Source organism: Electrophorus electricus, chromosome 20, assembly GCF_041902795.1.
Source record: "Electrophorus electricus isolate QZ-2024a chromosome 20, ASM4190279v1, whole genome shotgun sequence".
In the NCBI taxonomy this organism is placed as follows: domain Eukaryota; kingdom Metazoa; phylum Chordata; class Actinopteri; order Gymnotiformes; family Gymnotidae; genus Electrophorus; species Electrophorus electricus.
Genome location: NC_137516.1, coordinates 6,615,471 through 6,642,416, shown reverse-complemented (window position 1 = coordinate 6,642,416; position 26,946 = coordinate 6,615,471). Strand labels below are relative to the sequence as shown.

The following is a 26,946-nucleotide window of genomic DNA, read 5'->3' as shown; positions in this document are numbered from 1 at the left end:
TTACATAACTGCCTTTTGTGGCTGTTTATTTTTGGGGCACTTGGTTTTCAGTGCGGTGCTCTTTAACGAGTGGCCGACAGATGTCCCAAGGGAAGTAGTGACTAAAGAAAAAAAGCTGTAGTTGTTGCCTCTCATTTTACGGCACTCTGGAGTCAAAGTTTTGGCTTAATTCTTGAATCACAAAAAACTCATAAACAAACACATCTTAAGACCGGACAAATGGCAGTAGTTTTCTCTAGTTTTCTTAGTACCAGACCACTGGAGCACTGGAAAAATAACTTCAGTGATAAGTGTGATTAAAGACCAACACACAAAGAAAAATCGTTTTAAAATTCTCATTTATTGTTATTGTTGTTGTTATTTAATTGATGTTATGTCCAAGAAAATGGAACAGGAAGTTCTTTTTCTCTTTACCTAACCCCATGACTCACTCTTCCTTCCACATTCAGGCTCTGGCCCACAAGACTCTGGTGCTGCTCCTGGGAGTGGACCCATCCAAGCAGCTGGAGCACCCCCTGCCCACGGTCCACCCGCACGTCACCTACGCCTACATGAAGTACATGTGGAAGAGTGCTCGCAAGGTACGCTCACGCCCGGCCCAGCAGGACTGCTGCAGGGTAGCCTCTGCATGCGAGGAGAAAGCCACAAAGCGGCCCCTTTTTTTCTGGGGGGGGGGGGGTGTTTTTAGGGTTTTTTTTTTACGTTGCCATAGCGTCGTCTTTCCTGAAAACTGCATCTATGAGAACCTTTTTGTTCCCACAGCCAAACTGCGGCTAACAAGTGGGAACTCATTCTGCACTTCCAAGCATGTTTGCCGTGTTACCCAAGGCGCATACGCAACCGCTTACCCACTCGTTTCTAAAGGGCAATTCAGCACAGAAGGTCGCAGCTTAACACCTCGATGTAATGAAGTAACTCTGTTCTGGTGTGTGGAGTTTGGAGCAGCGTTTCTATGCATACTTTCCTGTCCTTACGTAATGACTTGGGCGAGCTTAACACAGCATAGCCCTGCAAGTTAGCCTGGCTGTCGAGCGTCAGAGGTGTTACCAAATTAAATGAGACTTTAATGACCATGAAGAATGTAGCGGAGCACTACTGCTCCAGCTGCTGTCACAACAGCGTAAGATGGGTGAATCAAATCCATCAGAGGACCGTCGCCCAGACGTTGCTTTTAGTTTTCTGTCTTTCTCATTTCATCTTGTGTAATTGTTTGCTTATCAGATTTCTTCTGACATAAGTTTTTGGCCTTCGTCTGATTATTATGAAACTCATCGGAGCAGGAAAAAGGGGTTGTAGCAGCCATTCCATCACCTCTCTCCCTCCCTTCCTCGCTACTCTTGCAGACCACTGCCTCCTGCATCACAGAGCTCATTATCCACGGGTTATTCTGTTGGAGATTACATAAGTGTTAGACTTGCGTGCCTGCACATAGCCCGCGGTGGCGGGGATCACAAAGTGACCCAGAGGCCAAACCCATAGGGACAGAACAGCCCAGCACTGTGTCAGAGCCGTGGACATATGCAGCACCTCTGGAGCTGGAAACCGTATTCTGCTCCTGCTATGTGTCTTTCACAAGACTTCAATAGGAGCCAAGTGTGTGGAATACTAGCACGTTCTGTATTGTGGTTGTTTTCAGAGCATGTGGCTCCCAAATCATTAGGCCTTTCCATGGCACAAAAATTCTGAAAGCTTTAGTTAATGATCCAATACCATTATTGTGTGAAGTAGCCAGGAGCAGATGAAATCAGAAATTGGCTCCTGCTTTAACACGTGCAGTGTGATGCTTACTGCAGAGAATCACAGGGGTCTACAACACAGCCATTTTATAATGTTAGTACCATCTGTTACGGTAACTTGAAAAAAGTCATTTAAATAATGTGTCTGTACTTCACACGGGAGAGCCTGCTTGAGGGTTTAAGAACGTAATGAACCATTTTCCCACCAATAACCATAGAACCTCGTCAGTAATGTCAGTGATTTCTATTTCCCCGCTCTCCCTCTCTGACCCCCCACCCCCACCCCCTTGTGTAGATCGATGCATTCCAGCACATGCAGCACTTTGTGCAGGCCATGCAGCAGCAAGCCCAGCACGCCATCGCACCAGAAGACCAGCAGCACAAGCAGGAGCTGCACAAGCTCATGGCTAGGTCTCTCTCTCTCTCATACACACACACACTTACTCTACTAAACACACACAGTATCGTGATTATTCATTAAGCACCGCCTTCTATAAAGTTTAATAGGGTGCGTTACAAGCATGAAGTACACAGTATCTTTCCTTTGCCATTATAACAGCACATTATATCCATATATGTGTAATTTTTCATCTCTCATCACATTGCCATGTTTTTCTTTTTTATTTATTTTATTTTAACATGCACACCTACAGCTGAGGCACTGATGGCCTTGCTCCCTACTGCAGTCTGGCAGAAAAGCTTTCATGTTCAGCAGTAGTCAATCCAAACCCATACCTCAGAAACTGAATCTACCTGTTCCCAACTCATTTGGATTCTGATAGAAACTGTGCCTTGAGGAATGGGAGTGTAGTCCTGGGGGTTTTCTTTCATAAAAAGTGATTTGCTTCAACAATTTCTGTTAGGCTTAAATTAAATTTCACTCTGTTTAAGAACAGAAAGTTATGTTGGATGCTTCTGCAACTTTCCATCAATGTAACTCTCTTATGCTCATTCCCTACCTCTGCTCTCACTTGCGCTCTCTCACTCTCTCTCCCTCGCTCTGCTTTGTTCTGTTCTGCCATTTTGCTCTTTCACGGCCAGCCTCTACCTTGTCACCCTTCGCTTCACTGATGTGCGCCATTAACACTTGCACGCACACCTGGCTGTAGCCTGTGCGTGCCAAAGAACTGCACTCTCACCCACCCCAGCCCTGGTTAACGCGCTCGGGCATGACCTGCCCCCTTTCATTCTACCCTCTGTGCTCACAGGCATTCGGGCACCAATCCCCTGTGTCAATCCTGCGGTGCACTCAGAAGCACTTCATATGGTACTTGTGAAGACAAAGATGTTTGCTGTGGATGGTTGTTCAGGGGACTGACAAGAAAACTGAACCTCAGAGCCAAGATGTTGCTTGAATGCAGCATGAGATCATACAGGCAGAGGAAACCGTGGGTTGATGGAGACAATGGTGGAGTCTCATGGCATTTTCCATGGCCAAACCGTAGACACAGATGGCCTGTGCAGAGCTTTAACTCAGAGGTCTCTCTCAGTACTGAGTCCTGTTTCAAACCAAAGGGCCACACAGACATCGCTGATCTCACAAAGAGCCACACACAGCCCACTTGTTAACGAAGTGCTGGAATATAGTCACCTTGGCTGGCAATGCATTCATCGCATCAACGCCAAACCACTTTCCCTCGCACAGTACAGATGAGGTCACGGAGGAAGCCGCAGGGCTATGGCCAGGAGCTGCTCATTCATGTCGTGACTGTGCAGCATCCGTGGAATTTGACTGGAGGAAACATCTGTCTGATAAGGTTCTGCACCTCCCCCACCCCTCCGCTCCTCCGCCCCAGACACTTGGGCATACTTTCACCCAAAAGCAAGTCGGCAATGATGGGTGTCCAGGAACAGCGCACACCTGGTTCCCTGCGCACGGTCCTCTCAGGAATTTTTTGCTGTCTCTTGTGGTTGTTTGCCTTGGCCAGGCGCACAGGAGCAGATAAGACCTGCTAGCCCACCCCCTGCAGTTGGACAAGACCATAACAGTCATTTCCACAGTTTGCTGGTTAGTAGTATGTTTTGTGTTTACATGAAAATATTGAGAACGCCCCAGAAACAGTTATTGTGGTAAGCGTTTGAGTCCTAATTTTAGAACATTTTCTATCTCATCCCTTTTGTACATCAGCACCGTGAATGATGCCACGTCATGCCATCAACCACGCAAAGTCAACAGCCAGCTTAACACAGTTGAGGGATAGCTCTAATTGACCCATTCTGTCTACTTCACCTAACTTAATTTGGCTGAGAGCGGTATACCACTGAATACAAGCATGGTCGTTTGCACTCTTGGGCACTTGTAGACATGGATAACATCTGGTGCCACACGGGTCCCAGCAGTGCCTCAGCGACATGACCTCGTCACAAAAACCTGAAAAAACCTAGTAGCAGCTCTGCAGAAGATTCACATGTGACTCAACTGAATTACATAAAATGACCTAACTCCATTACGTGTTCACTGTGGTTTGGCAAGGTGGACCATATTTCCCTGTCTGGGTGGATGCAGCCGCTTGGCTGGACCTGTGTTTCTGAGTGAGAGGCACTCAGTCCCACAGGCATACAGCCAGGTCATTCTACTTAACACAAACAGAACTAGCCTGACTGACCTCTGTGAGTCTCTGCCTGAATCTGCAAGATTTATGGCAAACGTTAATGGGGTACTGACGGACACGTGATTGAAGAGACAAGAGAGCATCTTAAAAGCTGGCAATAGTTTCTACTGTGTCATCTGTAAGAATATCCAAGGATGACTACTCAGGCTATTTAAAAAGCATTTAAAACTTTTTCCACCCATCTTTTTCCCTTAAGATAGCATTGTTATAGTCCACATGATTTTTGATTGAAAACAGACTGTTTTCTTTTATGAAAAATAAGGTGCATAAAGTATTCAAGTAATGGGGAACAGGTGAAGTCAGAATCAGGAGGACGTATCCTGGGATTCTGGGCAATGGGCCTATAAAACAGTTACAAAATAGGGACTTGCAAGTACAATATGAGCATTTTAACAATAATTACAGTGAGAATGTCAGTGTGGGGAAGACAGAAAGTCTCAGAAGATCCAAAACCTCTGTAGCATTACAGTTCTTGGCTAGCTTGTGCCAAGTATTGAAGGTGTAAATAACCAAACCTTTACGGTTCTTCACAAGTGAAGCCAAAGTTGGGAACACTCGAGATGCTTTCCGCTCACTCTCGCTTTTCTCCCATTCCTTTCCCTCTGCCTCATCTGTTTTCTTCTCTCTGTGCAGGTGTTTCTTGAAGCTGGGTGAATGGCAGCTAAGTCTTCAGGGCATCAATGAAAGCACCATTCCTAAAGTGCTTCAGTACTACAGTCACTCCACCGAGCATGACCGAAACTGGTACAAGGTGTGACTCCTTACCTGCCAGGCTTAGTGGTGTTTTTGGAGTTGGTGTTTCCCTGATGTCAACCAGTTTTGAAGCCTCGTTCTTTATCTCCACCGGTGTTTAGCTAAATATACCTTTAACTTTCAGTGTCTTTCTTGAAACTCCACATGGATGGAACCTTTCTTGGCTACATGTAGCCTGGCAGCATTGTGGTTGTTTTTTTTTTTTTACACCAAGTGGCCAGCCCATGTTTCCAAACACACTGTTCCATCAGAATAAGGCAGTGACTCAGAAGAAGCTTGTGTTTTCACCACCATGATCACTTGGTGTAACTTCAGAAGGGATGTAATTAAATTTGGTCCCATTAAGTACATAAACTCTGTTGGGCTTTAGTGCAGCTCACAGAGGTATAGGGGAAACAGATCTGTCCAACAGTACATAAAATAGAGAGAGATCTTGTGGGCAAATGTTTAGTTTACCCTCGTGGGGTTACTCTTTCATGGTAAAAGGCGGACACAGTGCAGTGAATTTCAGTACATGGTAAATATATACTATTGTACACTTGTTCTTTCAGTCGCACTTTATGTGGCCTGTTATACCAAAACAGTACTTCACAAAGCCCCTTCTTGGTCATCAATAACTTGAGCAATTGTGACTTACGCAGGCCTGGCACGCTTGGGCCGTCATGAACTTTGAGGCGGTGCTCCACTACAAGCACCAGAACCAGGGCCGCGATGAGAAGAGAAAGCTCAGGCATGCCAGCGGGGCCAGCGCCAACAGCGAGGCCAGCAACAGTGACAGCGAGGCAGACAGTACTGACCACAGCCCAGTGCCTTCGCCTGGCCAGAAGAAGGTCAACGAGGTGAGGCCACCCAGAGCTCCCATGAGGGCTTATGGGAAGTCACCTTCTTCTGCTGAAGTAATTGCTTCACCCAAAAATGCTAACATGACTACGAGAACAATAGTGGCGTTAATGCTGGAACAGCGAATCACTGTTATTTGCCCATTTTGTCTGGTCACAGTGTTTGCCTTGTTAATGGTTGAAGCAGGTGCTTGGAAAGCCGCTTGTAATTTATATTGCCTCTCTACTTTGTTGTGCTTAGTACCTTATTTGCTGCTTTATATGTGATGTGTCTTGGGTGCACTTACTATTGGTGGTTTTTGCACTCATCTGTAGTGCTTACTTTGTTGTGTGTGTTTTTGGATACTTGCTGAGTGTGAAAGTGTAAATCTGTCCTTTTTAACCTGTTGCTGCATGGCAACAAAGGAACTGCATTACATCCTCCTGTACACTGTGTGAGTTGAGAAGCCATTTAGCACTGTGAGTTCATGCTAACTGGACACAAACCTTAAAAAAAAATCCTTTAACTATAGGACCATGTACAGATGTGCATGCCTTCTGCCAGTTGTGTAGAATAAAGGAACTTAAACACTAGGAAAGAAAGTAAGCTTTTGTTGGACTCATTTGGAAAACGCTCCAGTCGCTTAAGCCTTTCTGATTAAATTTATTATTATAACTTTTTTTTTTTTTTTTCCCCACTTCATTTCCACTTTTGTGGAATTAACATCTGACGTTTCAATGATCATGCTGTCAGTTTGAATAGATCATGACTATTATGTAAACTAGCTGTTCTTAGCTAAGGCTTTTGGTTTTGTTTTTGTTGACTTTTTTTTATAAAGAACATTGTGTAGCCTGGTGCAATGCTTGCTGAATAACACTGGAAAAACAACACAATGTTCTACCAAAACAATGAGTCTGTGTAAAGTACAAAGTTTTGGATTTCTACCTATTATTTATGCTCATCACCATAAGAGTAAATGCCAAATATAAACAACAACAAAGGGAACACCTAGTTAAAGTGCATTTCACAGTGAAGCCAAGCAAAAGGGACAAAACCTGTGATGTTTAACAAATTCTGGGAATGCTGAGAATTCAGTACCAAGTGTGTGTAGAGGCTGATGGCAGGTCTGTGTGTCCATTTTGTAGGATTTGTCCAAGACTCTCCTGCTCTACACGGTCCCGGCAGTCCAGGGCTTCTTCCGCTCAATCTCCCTGTCCCGAGGAAACAACTTGCAGGACACGCTGAGGTAAGTGCACATACACACACACCAGCATACTGCAGCATATGTGATAACAGCGATCCCTGCTGGCATCTTTGGGGTGTATTTTCTGGAGAGGAGGCCCTCTACTGGAACTTTTTGGACATAATTCATTTTTACCTTCATAAACGTTAGTTTTCTCTTATGCTATGGTAATGAGTGTTTGAGTGAACTTGAAAGAGCAAAAATTCTCTCTGTGTAGTTTGAAAGGATTTAGTTGATGTACTGTAACTAAACTGGTGCAGGTTTGTCCAGCAACAGAGCTGTGCACCCCCTAGCACGACAGTCTTGAATGCTGGGTTGCTTTGAGGTCTTTTTCACTTTTTGTCTTCTCATCCTCTGTCTGCTTCCAGAGTTCTGACCTTGTGGTTTGACTATGGCCACTGGCCTGAAGTGAACGAAGCTCTTGTAGAGGGAATCAAAACTATCCAGATAGATACTTGGTTACAGGTAGGACCGTGTTCTTCCTTTAATCAGTCTCTGTCACATACACACATGCACACAAATCCCCATTATCCTGTCATTAACCTTTCCCTTTTATTTGAATCAGGTGATTCCGCAACTGATAGCTCGTATTGATACTCCTCGTGCACTGGTGGGTCGTCTTATACACCAGTTGCTGACCGACATTGGCCGCAACCACCCACAGGTATCTGAAAAATAATCATTTGCATTACTGGAACAGACCCTCCATGGCATTGTTCATAAGTATTATTCATTGTGAAATATAAAAGCTTTTATCATCAAAATTGTTTCTCCTTCAGCACTGGCAGATATATAAAGTGGGATATCAAAACATCATAACCATATTATCCCTGAACCGAATTGAAGCTTCACGCATAGATTACTTTTTTCTGTGCAAAGTCTGTTTAAAATGGAATTACTTTTCTGTGTTTCTTATCTGTGCCCACATTTAAGAGGGAACGATTGAAGTTAATGGCCAATGGATAGCTGGTGCAGCATTGGATAGCTGGTTTCATTACTTTTGGATGACTGTTAACACCATAAAATGCTTCTCAAATATGGATCAGCCCCATAAATCCTGGATTTGTGGTTGTGCTTTTGCAGGCTTTGATCTACCCATTGACTGTGGCATCCAAGTCCACTACTACAGCCCGCCACAACGCTGCCAACAAGATCCTGAAGAACATGTGTGAACACTGCAACACGCTGGTGCAGCAGGCCATCATGGTATGATCATGCATGTGCCTGGGAAACGCATATTTAACATACTTAACGCACACTGACTCAACAATTCCAAAATGATTTTTATCAGGTACCCAAAGGTGAAAATTAAACAGGTTATTAAACAGGGTGTGAGACACTCATTAGCAGGTTAATTCCTTCTCTGAAAGATAATAAGGAAGTTTAAAAGAATTTAATGAGCTCACTAGATAACTGAATTTTGAAGCTAGTCTAATCTAGCTAATAAAAATAGTTAATATGATCATAACCTTAAGTTTTACCTTACATGGGGCCACACTTAATTCATAGCTGAAAAGAAGCAGTTTCAGACTATTGTAGTAGCACCAGAAGCCAGTTAAGGCTACCATTCAGTAACAGTTCTATAAAATACTACATCCCTCAGTCTCGTTATTCTCCACTGGGAGCTGCACAAAGGCTCAACGTTCTTCGGGTTCCTTCCTCCATAGGTGAGTGAGGAGCTGATCAGGGTAGCCATCTTGTGGCATGAGATGTGGCATGAGGGTTTGGAGGAGGCTTCGCGACTGTATTTTGGCGAAAGGAACGTCAAAGGCATGTTTGCTGTGTTGGAGCCACTTCATGCAATGATGGAGAGAGGACCTCAGACCCTGAAAGAGACCTCCTTCAATCAGGTATGGAATCCTCCCAGACAGTGCAGCTTTACAAATGACTGTATGCCAATAAAGTACCCAGAAATTATAATGCCGCTAATTCAGAAATTAGAATGCGGGTAACGTCTAGTAAAGCCTGCTGAGAACCAGTTAGTATAATATTATTTACATCTAAACTTTCCTCAATTGATAGCAACATTAGAGCTTCTGAGAGAAGTGTTGCTTTAAAATAGATCAACAAAACTGTAGCTTTTGATGTCATTTACATTTGTGGCATTTAGCTGACACCTATTTCACCTGTAATATCGTGACGCTTCAGTTTTATTGAGCATATATTTGTTTGTTGAGGACCTGATTTTGATTATACTGAATATTAAACTTCAGCCACAACAGAAATAGCAGCAGTGTGAATATAGATTATGCCAGGCTTTGCCTAACTGAAACCCCTCTGAAGTACTGTGGCATTCACCTACAGTAACTAGGGCTGCGATTTTTGTAAACAGGCATATGGGCGTGACCTGATGGAGGCGCAGGACTGGTGCAGGAAGTACATGCGCTCGGGTAATGTGAAGGATCTGACCCAGGCCTGGGACCTTTACTACCACGTGTTCCGCAGAATAGCCAAACAGCTGCCACAGGTGAGCTGTCCACCCTGTATCCCCAGTAGCTTCTCCCGAGCTTAAACATTTACTCCTTTGCTGATAGTAACATATTCTGCAATGTACATTCGTATGTATTTCTACATAAATTAATATAATAGAAAAAAACAAAAACAACTGATATTGCATCTATTGTGCATCAGTTCAAAAGTAACTTTCTCAACAAAAGAGCAAAAAGAAGCCACACACCATGTGCTTAGGAGACCAAGTTATGTCCAATGTATTTGTTTTTATTTGGATTCTTTTGGCAGTACTTTGGCCTTTTTGACTTTCTGACAATTTCTCTCAGCTTTTGTTTTTGGCATTCAGACACATACAGGTTCTTTTGTCAATTCTACATAAATTGTAATAAATATAATCTTAGAAAATCACACACAACACAGGTCAGAGAGTACAACAGAGCCCAAATTCTGTGTCTTGCTCAAAACGATTATTAATCTTGATTATTTTTTCATTTGGCTCATTCAAACTCCTCAGCCTAAAACTTTATTATTGTTTTCCTAGTGAAATAATATTCCACAAGGTATTCCACCACTTCTGCTGTGAATGAGGAGAAACAGGGATATCTTAGAAACAAATCTAGTGCTGTGGTGTTATTTCAGCTGGTGCAATTTTCAGTGCCTTCTGTACTGTTTTCTTTTATTGTATTACCTGACCCAGCTAAGGAAAACAGCATTAGAGACTGCAGGGCAAAAGAGAAGACCAATAGATAACCTGAGATAACATGTCTGCTTTTATATCTGTGCGTGTGTGTGTATGTGTTTTTACTGCAGCTCACCTCTCTAGAGTTGCAGTACGTCTCTCCGAAGCTGCTGATGTGTCGTGACCTGGAGCTGGCTGTGCCCGGCACATATGACCCCAACCAGCCAATCATACGCATCCAGTCCATTGCTCCCTCCCTGCAGGTCATCACCTCCAAACAGAGACCACGCAAGCTCACCATCATGGGTAAGGCAGTGCAGTAAAGGGTAACTTCACCACCAAACAACTGCAGGCTGCTAAGGGCAGTCCTTTGTGAGGTGCTCTGCTAGCTGATATCTGTTTGTTTTTTTATTTTATCTTATCAGTTTGGGATGAAGCATTCCTTAATGAAGAAATTGAAAACAAACATTGATTAATTATGTAATTGCATTTTTATTGATGTGGCAAGTTTTGTACATTTGAAGTCATTTGAAGCAATGATTCAAAGAGCAGTCTCGACCCATAATGTCACCCGTGTGACCGATAACAACCTCACCGTATTTGATCCATAATGGCAGCTGCTTATGTCAGTGTGATTTTGTTATTAGGAACACACCTTGTTTAAGAGCTGACAGCAGTGTGAAGGCAGGTATTATCAGTTGCAGAAAGTTAAGCCCTGTGCATACAGTTCTACAAGACACATCACGGTGGAGTCTTGATGGTTGCTTGTGCAATAATGAAAGAATATACATTCCTAACCTGAAATCATAACACTTCTTTTTCTGTATGTTGGTTCAGTTGATCCATGTAAACAGTTATTTCAACACCCAGCAACCAGGCAAACCCACAAATACAGTTAAAGCCATAGCAACAGCTATGAGCACCGTAACTATCAGGCCCAGGGTCTGGCCCCAGTGAAGCGTTCCGCCTCTCCTCATATTATCTGCCTGTTATTCTCATCAAGCGGCAACGGCGGCTCCGGCCATCCACCTCCCTCTCTTCGCCTCCTCCTCTTCACCACTCCTGCTTTAGTGCTTAATGGCCTCTGTGAACAGCCTCATTGTCCTGCTCTGTCTGCTGGGAGCAGTAAGCTCGGCAACTCTCACACGGCACCAAATCTGCTTGAAACCTGCGCAAGGCCTTTAAAACCCAGATTGCCCTTCAGTCGTGACATTTTGAGATGCTGCTGTGTAATTAGAGGTCAATTTCTGTCTCTATGAGTTGGCTTTAAAGTCAGTTAAATTTAGAAGTATTGTAGTCTTACTGTACGGTTTAAGGATAAGGGCTTTTATGTATCGTTTAGTGAAATCTCTTTCATTACAGTACAGAATTATTTGGTTAGACCATCTGGCTTTAATATGCCAGAAGCCATGTGCTGTATGGCTAATACTATGGCAGTTCTGTGTGGGGGGTTTAAAATACAGAGAAGAAGCAGTGTATTTTAACTGTTTCTCTTCTACCCTCTACAGGCAGCAATGGGCATGAGTTCATGTTCCTGCTCAAGGGCCATGAAGATCTACGTCAAGATGAGAGGGTGATGCAGCTGTTTGGCCTGGTAAACACGCTTCTGGCTAATGATCCAGCCTCTCTCCGCAAGAACCTGAGGCAAGCCCTACATGAACAGAAAGCCTATCGATTTTTATTGCATTTGGTTGGTTTACTTTATTGATTTTGGTGTTGAGGCTACATCAAACGAAATGTGTGTGCATGTGTGGTTTTGTATTGATGTCTTCAGTATTCAGAGATATGCGGTCATTCCTCTGTCCACGAACTCTGGCCTGATTGGCTGGGTCCCTCACTGCGACACCCTGCACGCTCTGATTCGAGACTATCGCGAGAAGAAGAAGATACTGCTCAACATTGAGCACCGCATCATGCTGAGAGTATGAACCGCCATACCTTCTGCTCCAGCTTTAATGTTTTTTTCTTCTGGTTCAGTGGGGATAAATGGATCATTTGTCCAGGTGTTCACTGCCAGGAGCTGTGTGTGCATGTGGTGTTTCAGATGGCGCCAGACTATGATCACCTGACTCTTATGGAGAAAGTGGAGGTGTTTGAGCATGCAGTGAACAACACGGCCGGGGACGACCTGGCCAAACTTCTGTGGCTCAAGAGTCCCAGTTCAGAGGTCTGCCCTTTTGTCTCTTACACATATGTGCACACACACAGACACACACACACGTGGCACCATTTGGCCTTTTCCGTAACTTCACACAACCATTTCAGTCCAAAGGAATTCTGTCGTTTCTCCTGTCTCTGTGCAGGTGTGGTTTGACAGGAGAACAAACTACACCCGCTCTCTGGCTGTAATGTCCATGGTTGGCTACATCCTAGGACTTGGAGACAGGTGAGGATATTCAGCTTCACAGTAGTGATGTTTTGTGATTGTTAAAGCAGCATTTGTGTTTAAAGGACACATTTGAAGTGGTACTTGCTCCATGTTTTGTCATTTCTGTCACTCACAGACACCCTTCTAATCTGATGCTGGACAGGCTGAGTGGAAAGATCCTTCACATTGACTTTGGGGACTGCTTTGAGGTGAACGCTTCTGATGTTTTACAATCTGTGAATCCATGAATATGTGAAATATGCTGCAATTTTTACCAGCAAAAAAGTTTGTGTTCTGAATGTTTGCCGGTTTGTTTCAGGTGGCCATGACCAGGGAGAAATTCCCAGAGAAAATCCCCTTCAGGCTGACACGGATGCTGACCAATGCCATGGAGGTGAGAGATGTGTTCACGCTAGCAGCATGAGACCTCTTAATGGCCTCTCCTGACCGCCCTGGTTTGGAGGGAACTGACTTCCTGGTTTGAGATGGGCTTCTTCATTCCTCCTCTTCCTTCCTTCATTTCTTTCTACAATTCCCTTCTCTGTGGGTAAGGTGACGGGGTTGGACGGGAACTACCGTATCACGTGCCACACGGTGATGGAGGTGCTGCGTGAGCACAGGGATAGCGTCATGGCCGTGCTGGAGGCCTTCGTCTACGACCCTTTACTCAACTGGAGGCTCATGGACAGTGAGTGGAACAGTTCCTCCTCATGTACACAGCCAAAGAGGGATGCTTCAGAGCTTTCTTACTATTTCACACATTTACTTGCTCTATGGAGCAGCTAGTATTATAAAATGTGCCTGGAGTGGTGCATTTTGACCTTGAAGTCATGTAATTATAATGGTAAAAATATATAGCCTACTTCCAATTAAAGACAAATAAGTCTTTATTCCCTGGTCTACACCAATCACGTACACTTGGGTTAAGAACAAGTTGGTGAAACTTTGCCAGATTGGCGAAGTCTTTCTTTAAGTACCTGCACATGCGTGTAGTTGATCAAATGAAACCTAGTTCTAGCAAATACATCTAGATGCATTTCAGTTTAAGATGTCTCACTATTTATGGGTATTTTGATTTGCCATTAAAGCAGTGGACCTCCCTTCATGTTTCTTCTAGCTAACACTAAGGGAACTAAGCGCTCCAGAACAAGAACTGACTCTTACACAGCTGGACAGTCTGTTGGTGAGTCCAATGCTGATTCAGATAGCTTAAGTTTCTCTTTAATCAGAACCAGTTAAGATTGTTTTAACTGTTATCCAACCAAGCAAAAAATTAAGATTAAAGTCCAGTGCTGACTTAGCTGGTAGCAAGCTTTACCATCAGACAGAGAGAAAATGAAATGGAGAAAATAAAAACACGCCCTGTCTTTGCTTCATGTATGATCACTATGTGGTCTTCTCATCGGCAGAAACAATGGAAGGTATTGACCTGGGAGAAACCACACACAAGAAGCCAGGCACCACTGTGCCTGAATCAATTCATTCTTTCAGTAAGTTTCTGACTCCCCACTAGTACTAAGGCTTTACTTCAAGATCGCTTACCAAAAAAGTAAATAAGATTTTAATACCCAACCCCTCCTTAACCTCAGTCCCATTTGTTCATTCATGAGGAGATGCTGAGTTACAAATAATTTGCTAACCACTGTTCTTGGTGGTTGTTTTGTAACCAGTTGGAGATGGTCTTGTGCAGCCTGAAGCATTAAACAAGAAAGCCATTCAAATTATCAACAGGGTGCGAGACAAACTCACTGGTGAGTCCTCAAACACAGCACAGCTGACTGGCAGGCTATTACCGGCACTGAAACTGGATAGATTTGTGGATACTGGTAACTGATAGTGTTATTGTCATGTTGATCATTTGATTGCAATAGCAGTCATTTTTTTCTTCAAAATAAGATAACTCTGGAGATTTAACTAAGTGCAGCTGATATGCCTGGGAAAATCTTATCTTTTTTCCTGTCCATTTAGATGTGTAGCTGGTTTTTTGTTATTGTTTAATATGCTTCAATCTAGATCTCATCTATATATTAATGAATCTGATTTTTGAGTTTTCAAATTATTAATCTGGATGCAAACTTTAAAAAATAGCTGGGGTGAATTACATCTTATACCTGACCATAAAATGTATGGGAACAGCCACACCGTAGTAAATCCTTTATTGTGTATATAAAATGCTTGTGTACATAACCAAAAAGTAAATTTTATGTTCTGTTTTTAGGACGGGACTTCTCCCATGATGAGACCCTGGACGTCCCAACCCAAGTGGAGCTGCTGATCAAACAAGCCACATCACACGAGAACCTGTGCCAGTGTTACATTGGATGGTGCGTCTTTCCCCTATTATCATAAATGTAACCTAGAAATAACATTTTGGATTTATTGAGTTAAATTATGTCATTTATTCTGCATGCGTATATCCTCCATATCGGTTTTGCCACATGCTATATTACTGCTCCTGGCACTTATGTTTTTGTTTTTCTTGTTTTTTTGTCCTCAGGTGTCCATTTTGGTAGAGTTTCTCCCAGACCTTGATTTGCTATGTTATTTGCTCACACTCTACCAATGTTCTACCAATGCCATGTTTGAGATATGCTAAAAAAAAAAAAAAAAAAAAAAAAAAAAAAAAAAAAAAAAGGCTTATAAAAAGATAATTGTTGCATGAATGACATTTTAAATTATGTCTGACTTTTGTTAATTTAATAATGTAATACACATGTTTACAATGTGAAACTTGATTGAAAGTTGTTATTCCTGAGAAATGTCAGCATTTCTTTACCAATAAATTAAAAAACAAGTCGGTTTGTGTCCTTGTTTTAAGCAGATTTAGTCACATTTAGCTAGTCACATTTATCCATCGTGAGATGGATCTCATTATGACCAGTCAAACTCAGTCACAGTGCTGCACAACTTCCAACTCATCTGGTAATTCTGAAGCCCTTAAACACACAAATCAGGTCTATTAGAACACATTTACCTGACAATTTATCCAAAGCAACTTGAGTGAGGGGTAAGGGCCTTGCTCAGGGGCCCAACAGTGGCAGCCTGGTGATGTCAGGGCTGGAACTGGCAACCTTCTGATTACTAGTCAAGTACCTTAACCAGCTATCACTGGAATTAAAGGCAACATTTTATTTTTTCAAAGGCTTGAATCACTGGACAATTTACGTTTAGTTTTCATGTTCTTCAGTAAAAAAAAAAAAAAAAAGGGGCCATACACCTCTCTTATAAAACTGATACCTACAACTGGAATCATGCCAAAGCATATATTTATAATAGTGCTTTGACACAGAGCCAGACTCTAAAGGGGGCCCATGCTGCTCAGGGGGTCAACGCACAGTGGAATGAAGTGACAAAAGTTGAAAATGCTAAATTAGAATTAAATCAAAGCACTCAAGTCATAAACACTTAAAGATACATGAGATAATACAGTGCTTATGTTGTAAATTAAAAGCTTATTATGGGATACAGAGTTTCATTTTCTAGTGCCTGTTGTGAGTGAGATCCTTTACCATAGATTGAACAAGTAATGCACGACAAATTCCTTTTGTGCTCCACAGCAGATACTCTATATAAAATAATATGTCTAAATGAGGTAAAATAAATTAGTACTTCTCCAAACACCTTTGACAATGGAGTAGTCCAGTTTTCTAATAGGATGGTACAGGAATTAAAATGTCACAGGCAGTAAGCATTAAAAAAAAAAACATAAAAATGCATAGCCTAGTAAGGAGATCTATAGACATTTTGGTGCTTGTTTTGAAACCTGTATTTACGCTTAATTTACCTTTTCACATTACTGGGGAGGTTCAGTACATGTAGTTAGTTTTATGTCCCTGTCGAAGGCCCCAAAAGGACGCCGCGTACATATTGTGCGACTTTTTCTTTGGTCCACAGGGGGCGCGATTGTGTACAGTGTAACAATCCATAGAAGAAGAGAAACTCCCTTTTTCTCGCGATATTACAACTGTCAACATGGCTGCCTCTACGAGTGATGGTGGCAGCGTTAAACAAAGTAATAATTCCACAAGCGAAGATACAGAGCCTAGTACAGAAGAGTTTTGTCCAGGATTTAAAGACGTTGACGCATTTGTTAAGGTTAGCGTGTCCTTATTTTCTAACTGGCCGTCCTAGTTAACGTTGTTTTCTTGTCTGAAAAATACGTAGCAACGTGGCTAGCTTTAACTTTCCTAGTGTATGAATTGGCCAGTTGTGTTGAGGGACGGTGTAGATGCTTCTCCACTGTAGTCCGTTAATACTTTGATTGTTTTTCTGCAGCATGGATTGGGTGCTGTTGTCGCTGCTACGAAGGCGTCGGCGTGTCTGCCACAAGCCGGGGATGAATTCGATTTTTACCGGAGCTTCCCTGGCTTCCAAGATTTCTGTGCCATACAAGGAGACCGACTGCTGCAAACGTAAGAGCGCTTGCTTTCGAACGTGTTTACTTGTACTTGCCTCTAGTACTTTAGCGGCACACCATCCACAACGTGTGCTGTCAGAAGTATAATTTCTATGTTAATGGCTGCCCCTTTTACTTTAGCGCAAGTGCAGTATACAGAAGTATTTGAACTGAACTGCACGGATTTACTTCTTGCAGCAGACGTGCACATCTGCACCTTGTACTAAGCACACGTAAATGCTTTTCCAGCATGGTCTACGCAGCTGCACATCGCTGTGGTGTCTCGATGAGGTCTAAGTAGGTTCCGATTAATCTAATGTGATTTTTTTTTTTTAATTTTTTTTTGGCCCATTCAGGATGAGTCAGCTGATGCAACACTATGGCTGCAGCTCTCTCATGAAGGACCGGAACAAGCTGACCGGACTGGAGGATCGTTTTGACCTGGTGGTGGAGTCCAATGACGTCGTCTTGGAGAAAGTGGTAGGAATGGCAGAGCAACTTCCCTTAATGAAACCCAACCTGGTCTTCACAATGTGGACTAGGTGGTTGTGTGTGTGTGTGTGTGTGTGTGTGTGTGTGTGTGTGTGTATGCACCGATTGTTCTGTAAAGAGCTGAGAAATGCTGAAACAAGGATGAGGTCAAAGAACTGATTTGCCGTTCCCAGTCCATTTTAAGCACCTGAGAGCCACAGGTACATTTACCTGTGCAATGTTCTGCAGCGCAGAACTTGGATTCGTGTGCTGCCTTCACGTTTATGTTCCAAGTGAAACGTCAAGATTACGTCCTGGCATTTTGGTGTGCCTATTGTTTGGTCTCATTCTTCTCAAGTGAACTTGTGTCCTAATTGGTTCCCCCTCACCTTGTGATCAGGGGATTATGCTGGACGAGGCTTCTGGAATGAACCGCTCTCAGCCCGTGATGCCTACTGGATATCAGCCTCCCAAAATCGTTGTGTCTAGCTGGAATCGCAAGGTAAGTGTTTAATATTTGATAATTTTTGATTATGGTAATAACCATTGAATCTGGTGGGGGGGGGGGGGGGGGGGGACTTTTTTCCTTTTTTAAGTCTAAAAGACATTTTTTGGGCAAAATATTCTAACAATACTACATCTCTAATAACGAGGATAGTTTGTATTATACAGGCATGACTGTTATGGGTGTTTTCCTCTGACTTTATTATACTCTGCTAATGTAACTCTTGGTCGACACACTCCTTTAAACGGCAGCCGTTGTGCTATGCAGGCTAGTCCCTCTCATGAGCCCTTTGTCACAGGGAGGAGGTCGTGGGGCCCAGACCTTCTGCCTGCTCCAGGCGAAGAACATCCAGCGACCCCAGCTGAAGTTCAAGGAGAAGGTGGACAACAGCAACACCCCCTTTGTGTCGAAAATATTCATCAAGCCCAATGCTACAAAACCACTGCCCTCGTGTGAGTATGACTGAGAGCCCCCTGGTGAGCTGTACTTAAACTATGGCAGAGTGCTGTCTTCTGACTATGGGACTGCACTTGTAGCATGTAACAGGCAAGACTGTTTCTAGACATTAACTCTGAGAAGACTGGCAAATTTCCCTTATTGAGTTTAATTTGTATAATAAGTAGATGTTTAAAGCGTAATTATCATGTCATGAAATCAAAAGAGAATGAGAATAATAATAATAAAAGAATAATAGTATGGCTTTTTTTAAAAAATTTTTTTATCCTTGTTTGTAACAGTGCATATGTGCATCACTTGTAGATTTCACGAACAAACACCTGCAGAAGGAGAGACCTGAGGATTTAGATGTACCGGCGGCACTGGCTGACTTCATCCACCAGCTAAGAACACAAGAGCACATGGATGACATGTAAGCCTTCCTGCTCATGGATTTGTTTGGTTTTTTTTGTTAGTTTTTTTTCCCCACTTCTTTTTTCCCATTGTCTATAAATTCTCTGCTGGGCCTTCTGTGTTTAATACTGAGGCTGAAACTGACATGCTTTTGACTATGATCTCATGGTATCTTTTAGGTTCTCTCATCCTTATCAGTACGAACTGGACCATCTGGTCATGCCACAGCACCTGGGCCATAAACCTGAACCCCAGGTGACCTTGTGATTTTTCCTGAAAACTGTGCCTTCTGTTTTCACATTCTCTCCTATACCTGATGCCCAGTAGGTGGCCAGTAGTTGGTTGCTTTTTTTGTACAGTGCCTTAACATCAGTCATCATGCCCTGTCCATTTGTATGTCAGATGTATAAACCCCTCGCAGAGACAAGTTGCAAATTCATCGACACTTTAGAGGACCTGGTTGCTTTAAATGAGAAGCTAGCTAAGACCACCGAGTTTGCTGTGGACCTTGAGGTATGTATGAGTGTAATGTTTATTTGGTAACACATGCTACAGCATGCACACTTTATCCGCTCCAGTACTGGAAACCTGTTCTGATTATACACGCTACTCTGCGCTCACAGTTGTTTGCATTGTCTTTTTTCCCCCCTCCTCGCTACAGCACCACTCCTACAGGAGCTTCCTGGGAATCACCTGCCTGATGCAAATCTCCACTCGTGAAGAGGATTTCATCATCGACGCCCTGGAGCTCCGCAGTGAGATGAACGTTCTGAACGAGAGCTTCACTGATCCCACGATCATCAAGGTGATTGGCCTAATTTTCTAATTTCACCCAAAACATTCAAACTTATCACAAACTCACAAACTAATGAGTATTTAGCATTGTCTGATTTAACATTTGCTGAACTCCACTGGTTCCTGTCAGTATTTTTGAATGAGGTATTCCTTTAAATGCTGCCATACTGTGAGGTTCTACTGGGCTCCTTCAGCCTATTGGGTCAAACTTTCAATTTGTTGAGGGCAGGTTTGGACATTTAGAATATGAAATGTATATACTTCAGTCTATCTTTGACATTGAGGAAACATCTGGTTGCCATGAACAATGCATCAGCACTTCCTCATGTGCAGGTTTTCCACGGCGCTGACTTGGATATCGAGTGGCTCCAGAAGGACTTTGGGGTTTACGTTGTGAACATGTTCGACACACACCAGGCTGCCCGCTCCCTGAACCTCGGCAGGAACTCGCTAGACCATCTTCTCAAGGTCTTCTGTGATGTGGACTCCAATAAGCGTTACCAGCTTGCTGACTGGAGAATCCGGTAATACAGTTTTTTTGTTTTAATTTCATTCCAAACAATATATACTGTCTATAGTGCAAGTATATATCCTTACAGTGTATAATCTAATATTTTACTCTACTACCTATTGAAATGTATACTAATTGTGTGTGTGTGTGATACCTGCTAGTCCCCTGCCAGAGGAGATGCTGCAATATGCGCAGGCTGACACTCACTACTTGCTCTATGTATACGATCGACTAAGAGCAGACCTGTTTGATGCGGCTAATGGACAACCTAGCTTGGTACAGGTCGTTTGGTCCAAGAGCAAAGACCTCTGTCTCAAGGTATAGTCACCTGTAACGATATATAATTATGACTGAAAAATATTATCAGAGAACTTACATTTTCTGTTGCCCCATGTAAGTGCATAAAAGTTAACCAATGTTTTTTTTAACATAGTGGTTATAGTAACCCCAAATTGATCAAAACTGACACAGTGCATTGATTTTGAGGCCAGAGCGAGGGAAGCATAGTAGAGATTGGAATTGCCCAGGCAAGCTGCTCTGCTGTTTTGAGCCGGTTTGTAATGCGATACTGGCTTCTCTCTGCTCAGAAATACGTGAAGCCCATCTTTACCGAGGACTCGTATATGGAGCTCTACCGGAAGCAGAAGAAAAGCTTTAACAGCCAACAGCTCATGGCCTTCCGACTGCTCTACAGCTGGCGTGACAAAATGGCGAGAGAGGAGGACGAGAGCACTGGGTAACGCTGGCGCCTACCTGCTACAACAGCGGCTTGATTCATAGCTGCGGCCCCTTCCTCAGACCCGAAGTCTGATGTTGCTTCACAAAAATAACAAAAGGGGAAAAACTGACAAACAGCAAAGCTAAATTCAATGGACTTATGTTGTCGTATTGGGTACACTCACGGGAGATTCTTTTTAAAAAAAAAAAGCTTCGATACACATTTTACTTGTTGTTTAATGCTTGCAGTTGTTCTCAACCTTTTTTCTTTAAATTTTCAGCTATGTCTTGCCAAACCACATGATGATGAAGATCGCTGAGGAGTTGCCCAAGTGAGTTCTCGCACAGCACCGCCTGTCAGGGCCAGATTTGGCTCCTGCCAGTCAACAGCATCTGCGAACATAGACAATCGACCTATAAACCCTACGCGTTTTGCGCCAACTGGTTGCTAGCATTAGCGTTATTAGCTGTACTCGCCCTCAGCCTGCTGGGCTTCACACTGACCTGCCACTTGCTTCGGTTGAAGGGAGCCCCAGGGCATCGTGGCATGCTGCAACCCCACCCCGCCGCTGGTGCGGCAGCAGCTCAACGAGCTCCACCAGCTCATCAAACAAGCAAGGGAGATCCCGCTACTCAAGGTGAGCCATGCGGAGCGAGCCGCTCCGTTTGGTGTGTGGCCGCAGTTGGCGTTTATCTGCCTTGGCTGTGTTTTTGAAAACGATTGAGAGATTGATTGATTTATTTTACATCTCCACAGGCTGAGGTGCACACAGAAAAAAGGAAGTCTTTCACCCAGAAAAGAAAGGTATTTGTATTTGTTACTGTGGTTAAAATGTTTATATTTGACAAGGATAAGGGGGTAAATGGGTATTGACAAACATTGATGTTCTTAAAATCTATATTTCAGTCCGAGTCGACTTTGTTTGGCCCCCATGATACCTCTCATGTGTCTGAGAGCGGATTTATTGAGCTCTCTTCCCATGGTAGGTCACGTCATGTGCTTCAGACACCTGACATAACATTTTATTTAACTATTTTAGTTTCAGCATCTTTTTCCTCATGTCCACATAGAAACCCCAACCAAAGATGGAGTCCTGTTCTCTGAGGAGGAGGACACACATCTCAGTGGTGACATGAAGTCTCTGAGTGGTCTTATAGCTTCTGCAAAAATCACTCTCTTTGCGGTAAGAAGCTGCCAAACAGGGTATGGTTGAACTGACCACTCCCAACAAACTAGGTTGGGGAGGACTGTCTCCAGGACAGCTGTAGCTTTTAAAAGCTCTAGTGCTGTTTAGCAGCTATGTGGCAAGTGCTCCTTTAACAGGCAACCAATCACTGAAACTCAGTTGGATGATATGAGATATTTTGGGTTTTGTTGTCTCTTGAAGGAGGGCGAGGATGCAGACAACTCTGGTCACCTCACAGTGGCCCAGCAGAAGGCACGCAACATCACAGACTCTTTTGAGAACCCTTTCCGAATGGTACGAAACCTGACGTCCGACGCTCCGTTTGATTACCTCATCGTAGTCGTTTAATCGGTTCATGATCAAATTCACTGATATTTGAATTCTTGTTTCCAGTATTTACCCTCAAAGGATATTCATATTTCCAAAAATGCGAAATACGACCCTTCGTCAAAGATTTATGAGGTAAATATTGGCATTAGAGAGCCCCCAGGTGTAAATCTCTGTGTACAAGCTCTGATGTTTTTTTCATCATAAATGGCTGCTGAAATTGATTGAGGAAAAAGTTTGTTGGGTGACATCTGCAAACTTCAATCAGAGACATAACTGATCTGAACAATGCAGTTCAGTCTACAAAACAAGACATAGGAAATACGCTAGCACAGTTTTTGACGTTTATAACGTTATTGCCAAAAATGTGACTGGTACATTGGGGCAATTCATTCTAGATTTAGCAAGCCTTGCAGAAAGCTTTAAGAGCTTGTATTTGAGCCACAGCCATTATTTAAAGTACCGCAAAATGTTCTAGAGAAGCTGAACTGAATGACAGATGTCCAAACACCAGTAAAACCACTGAACAAATATCAGAGTGGCTCTTCAGATCAGTGTACTGCATCAAAAAGGATGCACTTTTCATTTCCCAAACTTTATTCTGATTACATTCGAGAATTTTTTATTTTTATTTTTTTCCCCATTTTTCTTATGGAAGTAAAGTTTTTTGGCTGTGATCTGATGAACTGCTTAATCTAAATACACTTATCAAGGAATAATCTGGGAGTGAAAAAATAAATAATAATTATCTAATATTTATCTTGGCTAAACCCTTCTTTAATTCACCATAGTTTCACACTCAAACTCAATTTGAGTTTGTATTATCTGTGTTTAACTGTTTCCTCCCTGCTGTTCTAAACTAGATCAGTAATCAATGGAAGCTGCAGAGCCTTGAACAGCAGCAGAAGGAGGCACAGGCCAAACGACAGGCCCACGAGCAGGCAAAAAAAGCTAGAGGTACCTGATGAGCACCCACTCTGTCACTCCACACTGCCTGCTGCACAATATTACAGCACAATATCAAATACATGTGTCTGCATTTTTTGTGGAGAATTTAATGTCTTCCCACCTTTCATTCAGAGAAGCGTAAAAAAGCCAAACAGAGTTATCAAGAGTCTCTACAGAGCGTCAGTACAGTTAGGCAGCAAGTCATGGTAAGTTGCTTCAGAACATTTGGTGAGTCTTCACATTACTGCTCACATCATTACACAGCTATGGAGCTAATTCAGTTCCAAGCTAATGCTGGGCTTGCTGCTTTGGGTTGGCACCTTTTTAATAAACCAAATCCAGACACTTCTGTTCCATTAGACTTTGCCTGCAGACTTTTGATTGTCCTAAAATTGCCAGTGGGAGGGGGAAGTAGAGAGAGAGGGGGAAGTAGAGAGAGAGAGAAGGAGAGAGAGAGCGAGAGAGAGAGAGAGAGGCAAACATTGTTTTAAAAATGCTCGATGATATGCAAGTGGAAATTTAAAATAAAACGACTACAAAACATAGTGCAGTTTTCTAATGCATCATAATTCATACACAAATGCAAATTTTAAACCCATCCTAAACATTTTTTTAATGTTACATTTGAAAACCATATAACTCCCTAACATTTCTCACAAATGTGCTGAGAAAATTGCCCTCCACACCAGAATGTGGCGCTGTCGGTCCATTTTTTTTGAAGAGCTTAACAGAAAACGTTCGTACCCCAGCAGTTTGACCATGTCCCAATTTTCACCCTAAGCACCAAAGTCCTACTTGAAGCTTACACTTTTATGACATGGTTGGAGGGCAAGTGAAAGGGGCGTTCAAGTATTCAAGGTGTGTCAAAGTTGAGAGCTGTCACTATTCACCCATATACTTCACAGCTACTGAAATGTGATTTAGCATATTTTGCCCCCATGCTGGCTTTAAACATCCCTGCTGTTTTTGCTGTGTCACTATAACGACACAAATAGACTGGACAAATCTGATTGTGAATACCTTTCTGATGTGCAAGGTGATGCCTGTACATCGGCACAGCTTTACTCTTTTTAACCCTATTACATAAAAAACAGGGTCATTCTCCACACCAGATAGCGTATTTTGTTCTATACATTAACAAAGCTATGAATGATCTTACCTAGATTACCTAAAGCATTTATACACATTTACCAACCATATGGGACAACATCATCACAAAGGAAGTTTTATATAGAAGTATTTCTAAATAACTGGTTCCTTTATGAAGTATATATTTCATCTGGCTGATAAAATATATATGGTGTTGCATTTAAGTAAGGTTAAAAATGTGATCGTGACAGTTTCTGTCATGCCAGCATGACAAGGTTGAATGTCATTTCAATGCAATGCAATATTCATCATACATATCTTCTGTTTTGTAGGATAATATTAACAAGAAACAGGCTTACTTCCTGTCTGTTGTACATTAATATCGCCCACCCCACTTTCAGAATTTTCAGATAAAAGACCCTCAGAAACCAATTAGTCTTGGTAAAGGAAAAGATCAAATATATCCCATGGGTATGGGCCATCCCTTTATCATTTTCTACCACAGTGTTCACCCATCACCTGCTCCAATTAACAGAAATCCAGTGCAGCCTTTTGAGCTGATTGGGTCCATTCAGACGAGAACATAGCACCTATGCTGTTGTAGATGGTACATCCAGTGTTAAGTTCTTTAAGATTTGGTGTGGAATTGTATTTGTAGAAAGTGTTGCTTTGAAAGATGATATGAAAATTACTGTAACATTATTTTTGTAGATGTACACCATGTATTTGTGAAATGCTACGTGTTCAGACACTGCCCTTTGTTTGTTTCATAGACTTTTTTTTAAATACACACAACACATTGTGTCAGCAATCCACAGGGTATTTTTGAAATGGTCTGTTTGTTTGCTTTGGGCATTGAATTGGCAATAAAACCACCTCAACCTACAGCCTCTATCTTGCGATTTCTGTCACCAGGAAGCAAAACAAGGGCAGAAGAGGGAGAGGATTGCAAGTGAAGCGAGAGAAGTCACTCCAAAACCAAACAAGGTCATGAAAAGGGAGGAGACGCCCATCGCGTCCAACAAGCAGTCTGAAGATTCTAATCCATCAACGGCCTTCACACCCTACGACTACAGCCAATCAAATTTCAAAGTTTTCGCTGGTATGAGAGTACCTTTTTGAAGTTTTCCAGGAACTTGCTGAATGTGGCTTTGCAAGAAAGATGGCTTAATCAGAAGCTGCCCTCAGTTTAACAGGTTTAGCCTGTCTCTGCGCATTCCTAGAAGCTGTACAAAGTAACTTACAGCTGCCGCAGGTACTGGGAAGCCTGCGAGCACGATGGTTCCTGTTAATGGACAAGCTATCCTCATGGTGCCATTAATATTTAAACGTCCTCCCCATCTTCTCCATTAGATACAGCATGCACACAATGCATATATATGAACCACTGTTTCAAAGTGTTTGATTTATTTATCAGGAGGAAAATCGAAAGACTCCGCCCAGTTCGATCCAAACAGGCAGACTCATGAGCGCAGTCGAAAGGTGATGTTTACAACATGCCACATGTTGCACCCTCACACAGGCCCACTTTAGTTTCACACGCATTCATCTGTTCTGTACTTAATTCAGAGAGGAAAGAGAACTGAAATAAAGTTCAATTTTTGGTCCTCAGAAAAACCCAAAAGGACAGAAGCAAAATGCTGCTGGAGGCAGGAGCATGTCCTACATGCGTGCAAAATCAGACAGGTAATGGAATATAATACTAGTATATTATAAGATATATAGATAGCTATAGAGATAAAGATATATAGATAGCTATAGAGATAAAGATATATAGATAGCTATAGAGATAAAGATATATAGATAGCTATAGAGATAAAGATATATAGATGGCTATAGAGATAAAGATATATAGATGGCTATAGAGATAAAGATATATAGATGGCTATAGAGATAAAGATATATAGATGGCTATAGAGATAAAGATATATAGATACTAGAATATTCTACTACTCGCATGCAAAATTTCCATAACCACTGGTGGAGTATCATGCACAAGTCTGCATGTTTTAATGCATCTATCTGTTTCTTATATAGGTAATGTATATAAACTTATATAAGTTATACATATCTAATTAATACATATCCTGCATGTTTTTTGTACTTATGTTTTCAGAGGATTTCGTCATAACTGGCCCAAGAGATAGAAATCTTGCTGGATATTTGCCTCCTTTTTTAAAGGATTATAAAAATTTCCTTCTTCAAGCTTTTTTTTTTTTTTAATAATGTGGACTATTTTTATCAAACATTTACATATATTGAATTTGGAAAAGGCTACATAGTGTTGCATTCAAATTTCTGAAAACCAATAAAATGTTTGAATTTTCTGTGCATTTCTGTATCATCATCAAATAAGGGCAGAAATGAGTGCTTTGGCAGTGAATGTTCTGACATTTAAAACAACATTTTTAATAAAAGAAAACAAGTACAAAAAGCTGATTAACAAACACTGGTGTAGGTATAACTACAGTTCATAGGACACACAGGGTC

General features: G+C 42.2%; 2 protein-coding genes across 3 annotated transcripts in view; both read left to right on the top strand.

The window, feature by feature from the left end:
* Positions 1-15,455, top strand: part of mtor (mechanistic target of rapamycin kinase) — a 73,479-nt gene extending 58,024 nt beyond the window's left edge. The window contains exons 36-58 of one of the 2 annotated variants that reach the window (XM_081702978.1): positions 450-581; positions 2,032-2,147; positions 4,982-5,099; positions 5,743-5,940; positions 7,066-7,166; positions 7,532-7,628; positions 7,729-7,827; positions 8,247-8,369; positions 8,831-9,013; positions 9,496-9,630; positions 10,425-10,599; positions 11,802-11,937; positions 12,068-12,215; positions 12,338-12,460; positions 12,597-12,679; positions 12,798-12,870; positions 12,981-13,055; positions 13,214-13,349; positions 13,779-13,844; positions 14,071-14,151; positions 14,332-14,412; positions 14,880-14,985; positions 15,159-15,455. In XM_081702978.1, coding sequence (XP_081559104.1) covers positions 450-581; positions 2,032-2,147; positions 4,982-5,099; positions 5,743-5,940; positions 7,066-7,166; positions 7,532-7,628; positions 7,729-7,827; positions 8,247-8,369; positions 8,831-9,013; positions 9,496-9,630; positions 10,425-10,599; positions 11,802-11,937; positions 12,068-12,215; positions 12,338-12,460; positions 12,597-12,679; positions 12,798-12,870; positions 12,981-13,055; positions 13,214-13,349; positions 13,779-13,844; positions 14,071-14,151; positions 14,332-14,412; positions 14,880-14,985; positions 15,159-15,174 — 2,601 coding nt within the window. In that variant the 3' untranslated portion in view covers positions 15,175-15,455. Of the gene's footprint in view, positions 1-449; positions 582-2,031; positions 2,148-4,981; positions 5,100-5,742; positions 5,998-7,065; positions 7,167-7,531; positions 7,629-7,728; positions 7,828-8,246; positions 8,370-8,830; positions 9,014-9,495; positions 9,631-10,424; positions 10,600-11,801; positions 11,938-12,067; positions 12,216-12,337; positions 12,461-12,596; positions 12,680-12,797; positions 12,871-12,980; positions 13,056-13,213; positions 13,350-13,778; positions 13,845-14,070; positions 14,152-14,331; positions 14,413-14,879; positions 14,986-15,158 lie in introns of both variants that reach the window. The other variant, XM_081702977.1, reaches the window with a different exon arrangement.
* Positions 15,456-16,610: 1,155 nt separating this feature from the next.
* Positions 16,611-26,783, top strand: exosc10 (exosome component 10). Its single transcript, XM_027021161.3, has 25 exons — positions 16,611-16,756; positions 16,937-17,073; positions 17,414-17,537; positions 17,929-18,030; positions 18,332-18,485; positions 18,793-18,901; positions 19,062-19,137; positions 19,285-19,395; positions 19,544-19,687; positions 20,011-20,201; positions 20,350-20,506; positions 20,776-20,924; positions 21,187-21,237; positions 21,432-21,543; positions 21,663-21,710; positions 21,813-21,888; positions 21,977-22,089; positions 22,294-22,386; positions 22,486-22,554; positions 23,283-23,376; positions 23,500-23,573; positions 25,372-25,558; positions 25,874-25,938; positions 26,069-26,142; positions 26,573-26,783. Exons 1-25 carry the CDS (start codon positions 16,634-16,636, stop codon positions 26,601-26,603), a joined length of 2,664 nt encoding a protein of 887 aa, XP_026876962.3. The 5' UTR covers positions 16,611-16,633; the 3' UTR covers positions 26,604-26,783.
* The last annotated feature ends 163 nt before the right edge of the window (positions 26,784-26,946 follow it).

Excerpts from the sequence above, each read along its gene's own strand:
- exosc10 (XM_027021161.3), top strand. The coding sequence starts at position 16,634 with ATGGCTGCCTCTACGAGTGATGGTGGCAGCGTTAAACAAAGTAATAAT. Across the intron at positions 23,574-25,371 it reads CAGTTAGGCAGCAAGTCATG|GAAGCAAAACAAGGGCAGAA; the intron begins GTAAGTTGCTTC and ends TTCTGTCACCAG. Across the intron at positions 26,143-26,572 it reads ATGCGTGCAAAATCAGACAG|AGGATTTCGTCATAACTGGC; the intron begins GTAATGGAATAT and ends TTATGTTTTCAG.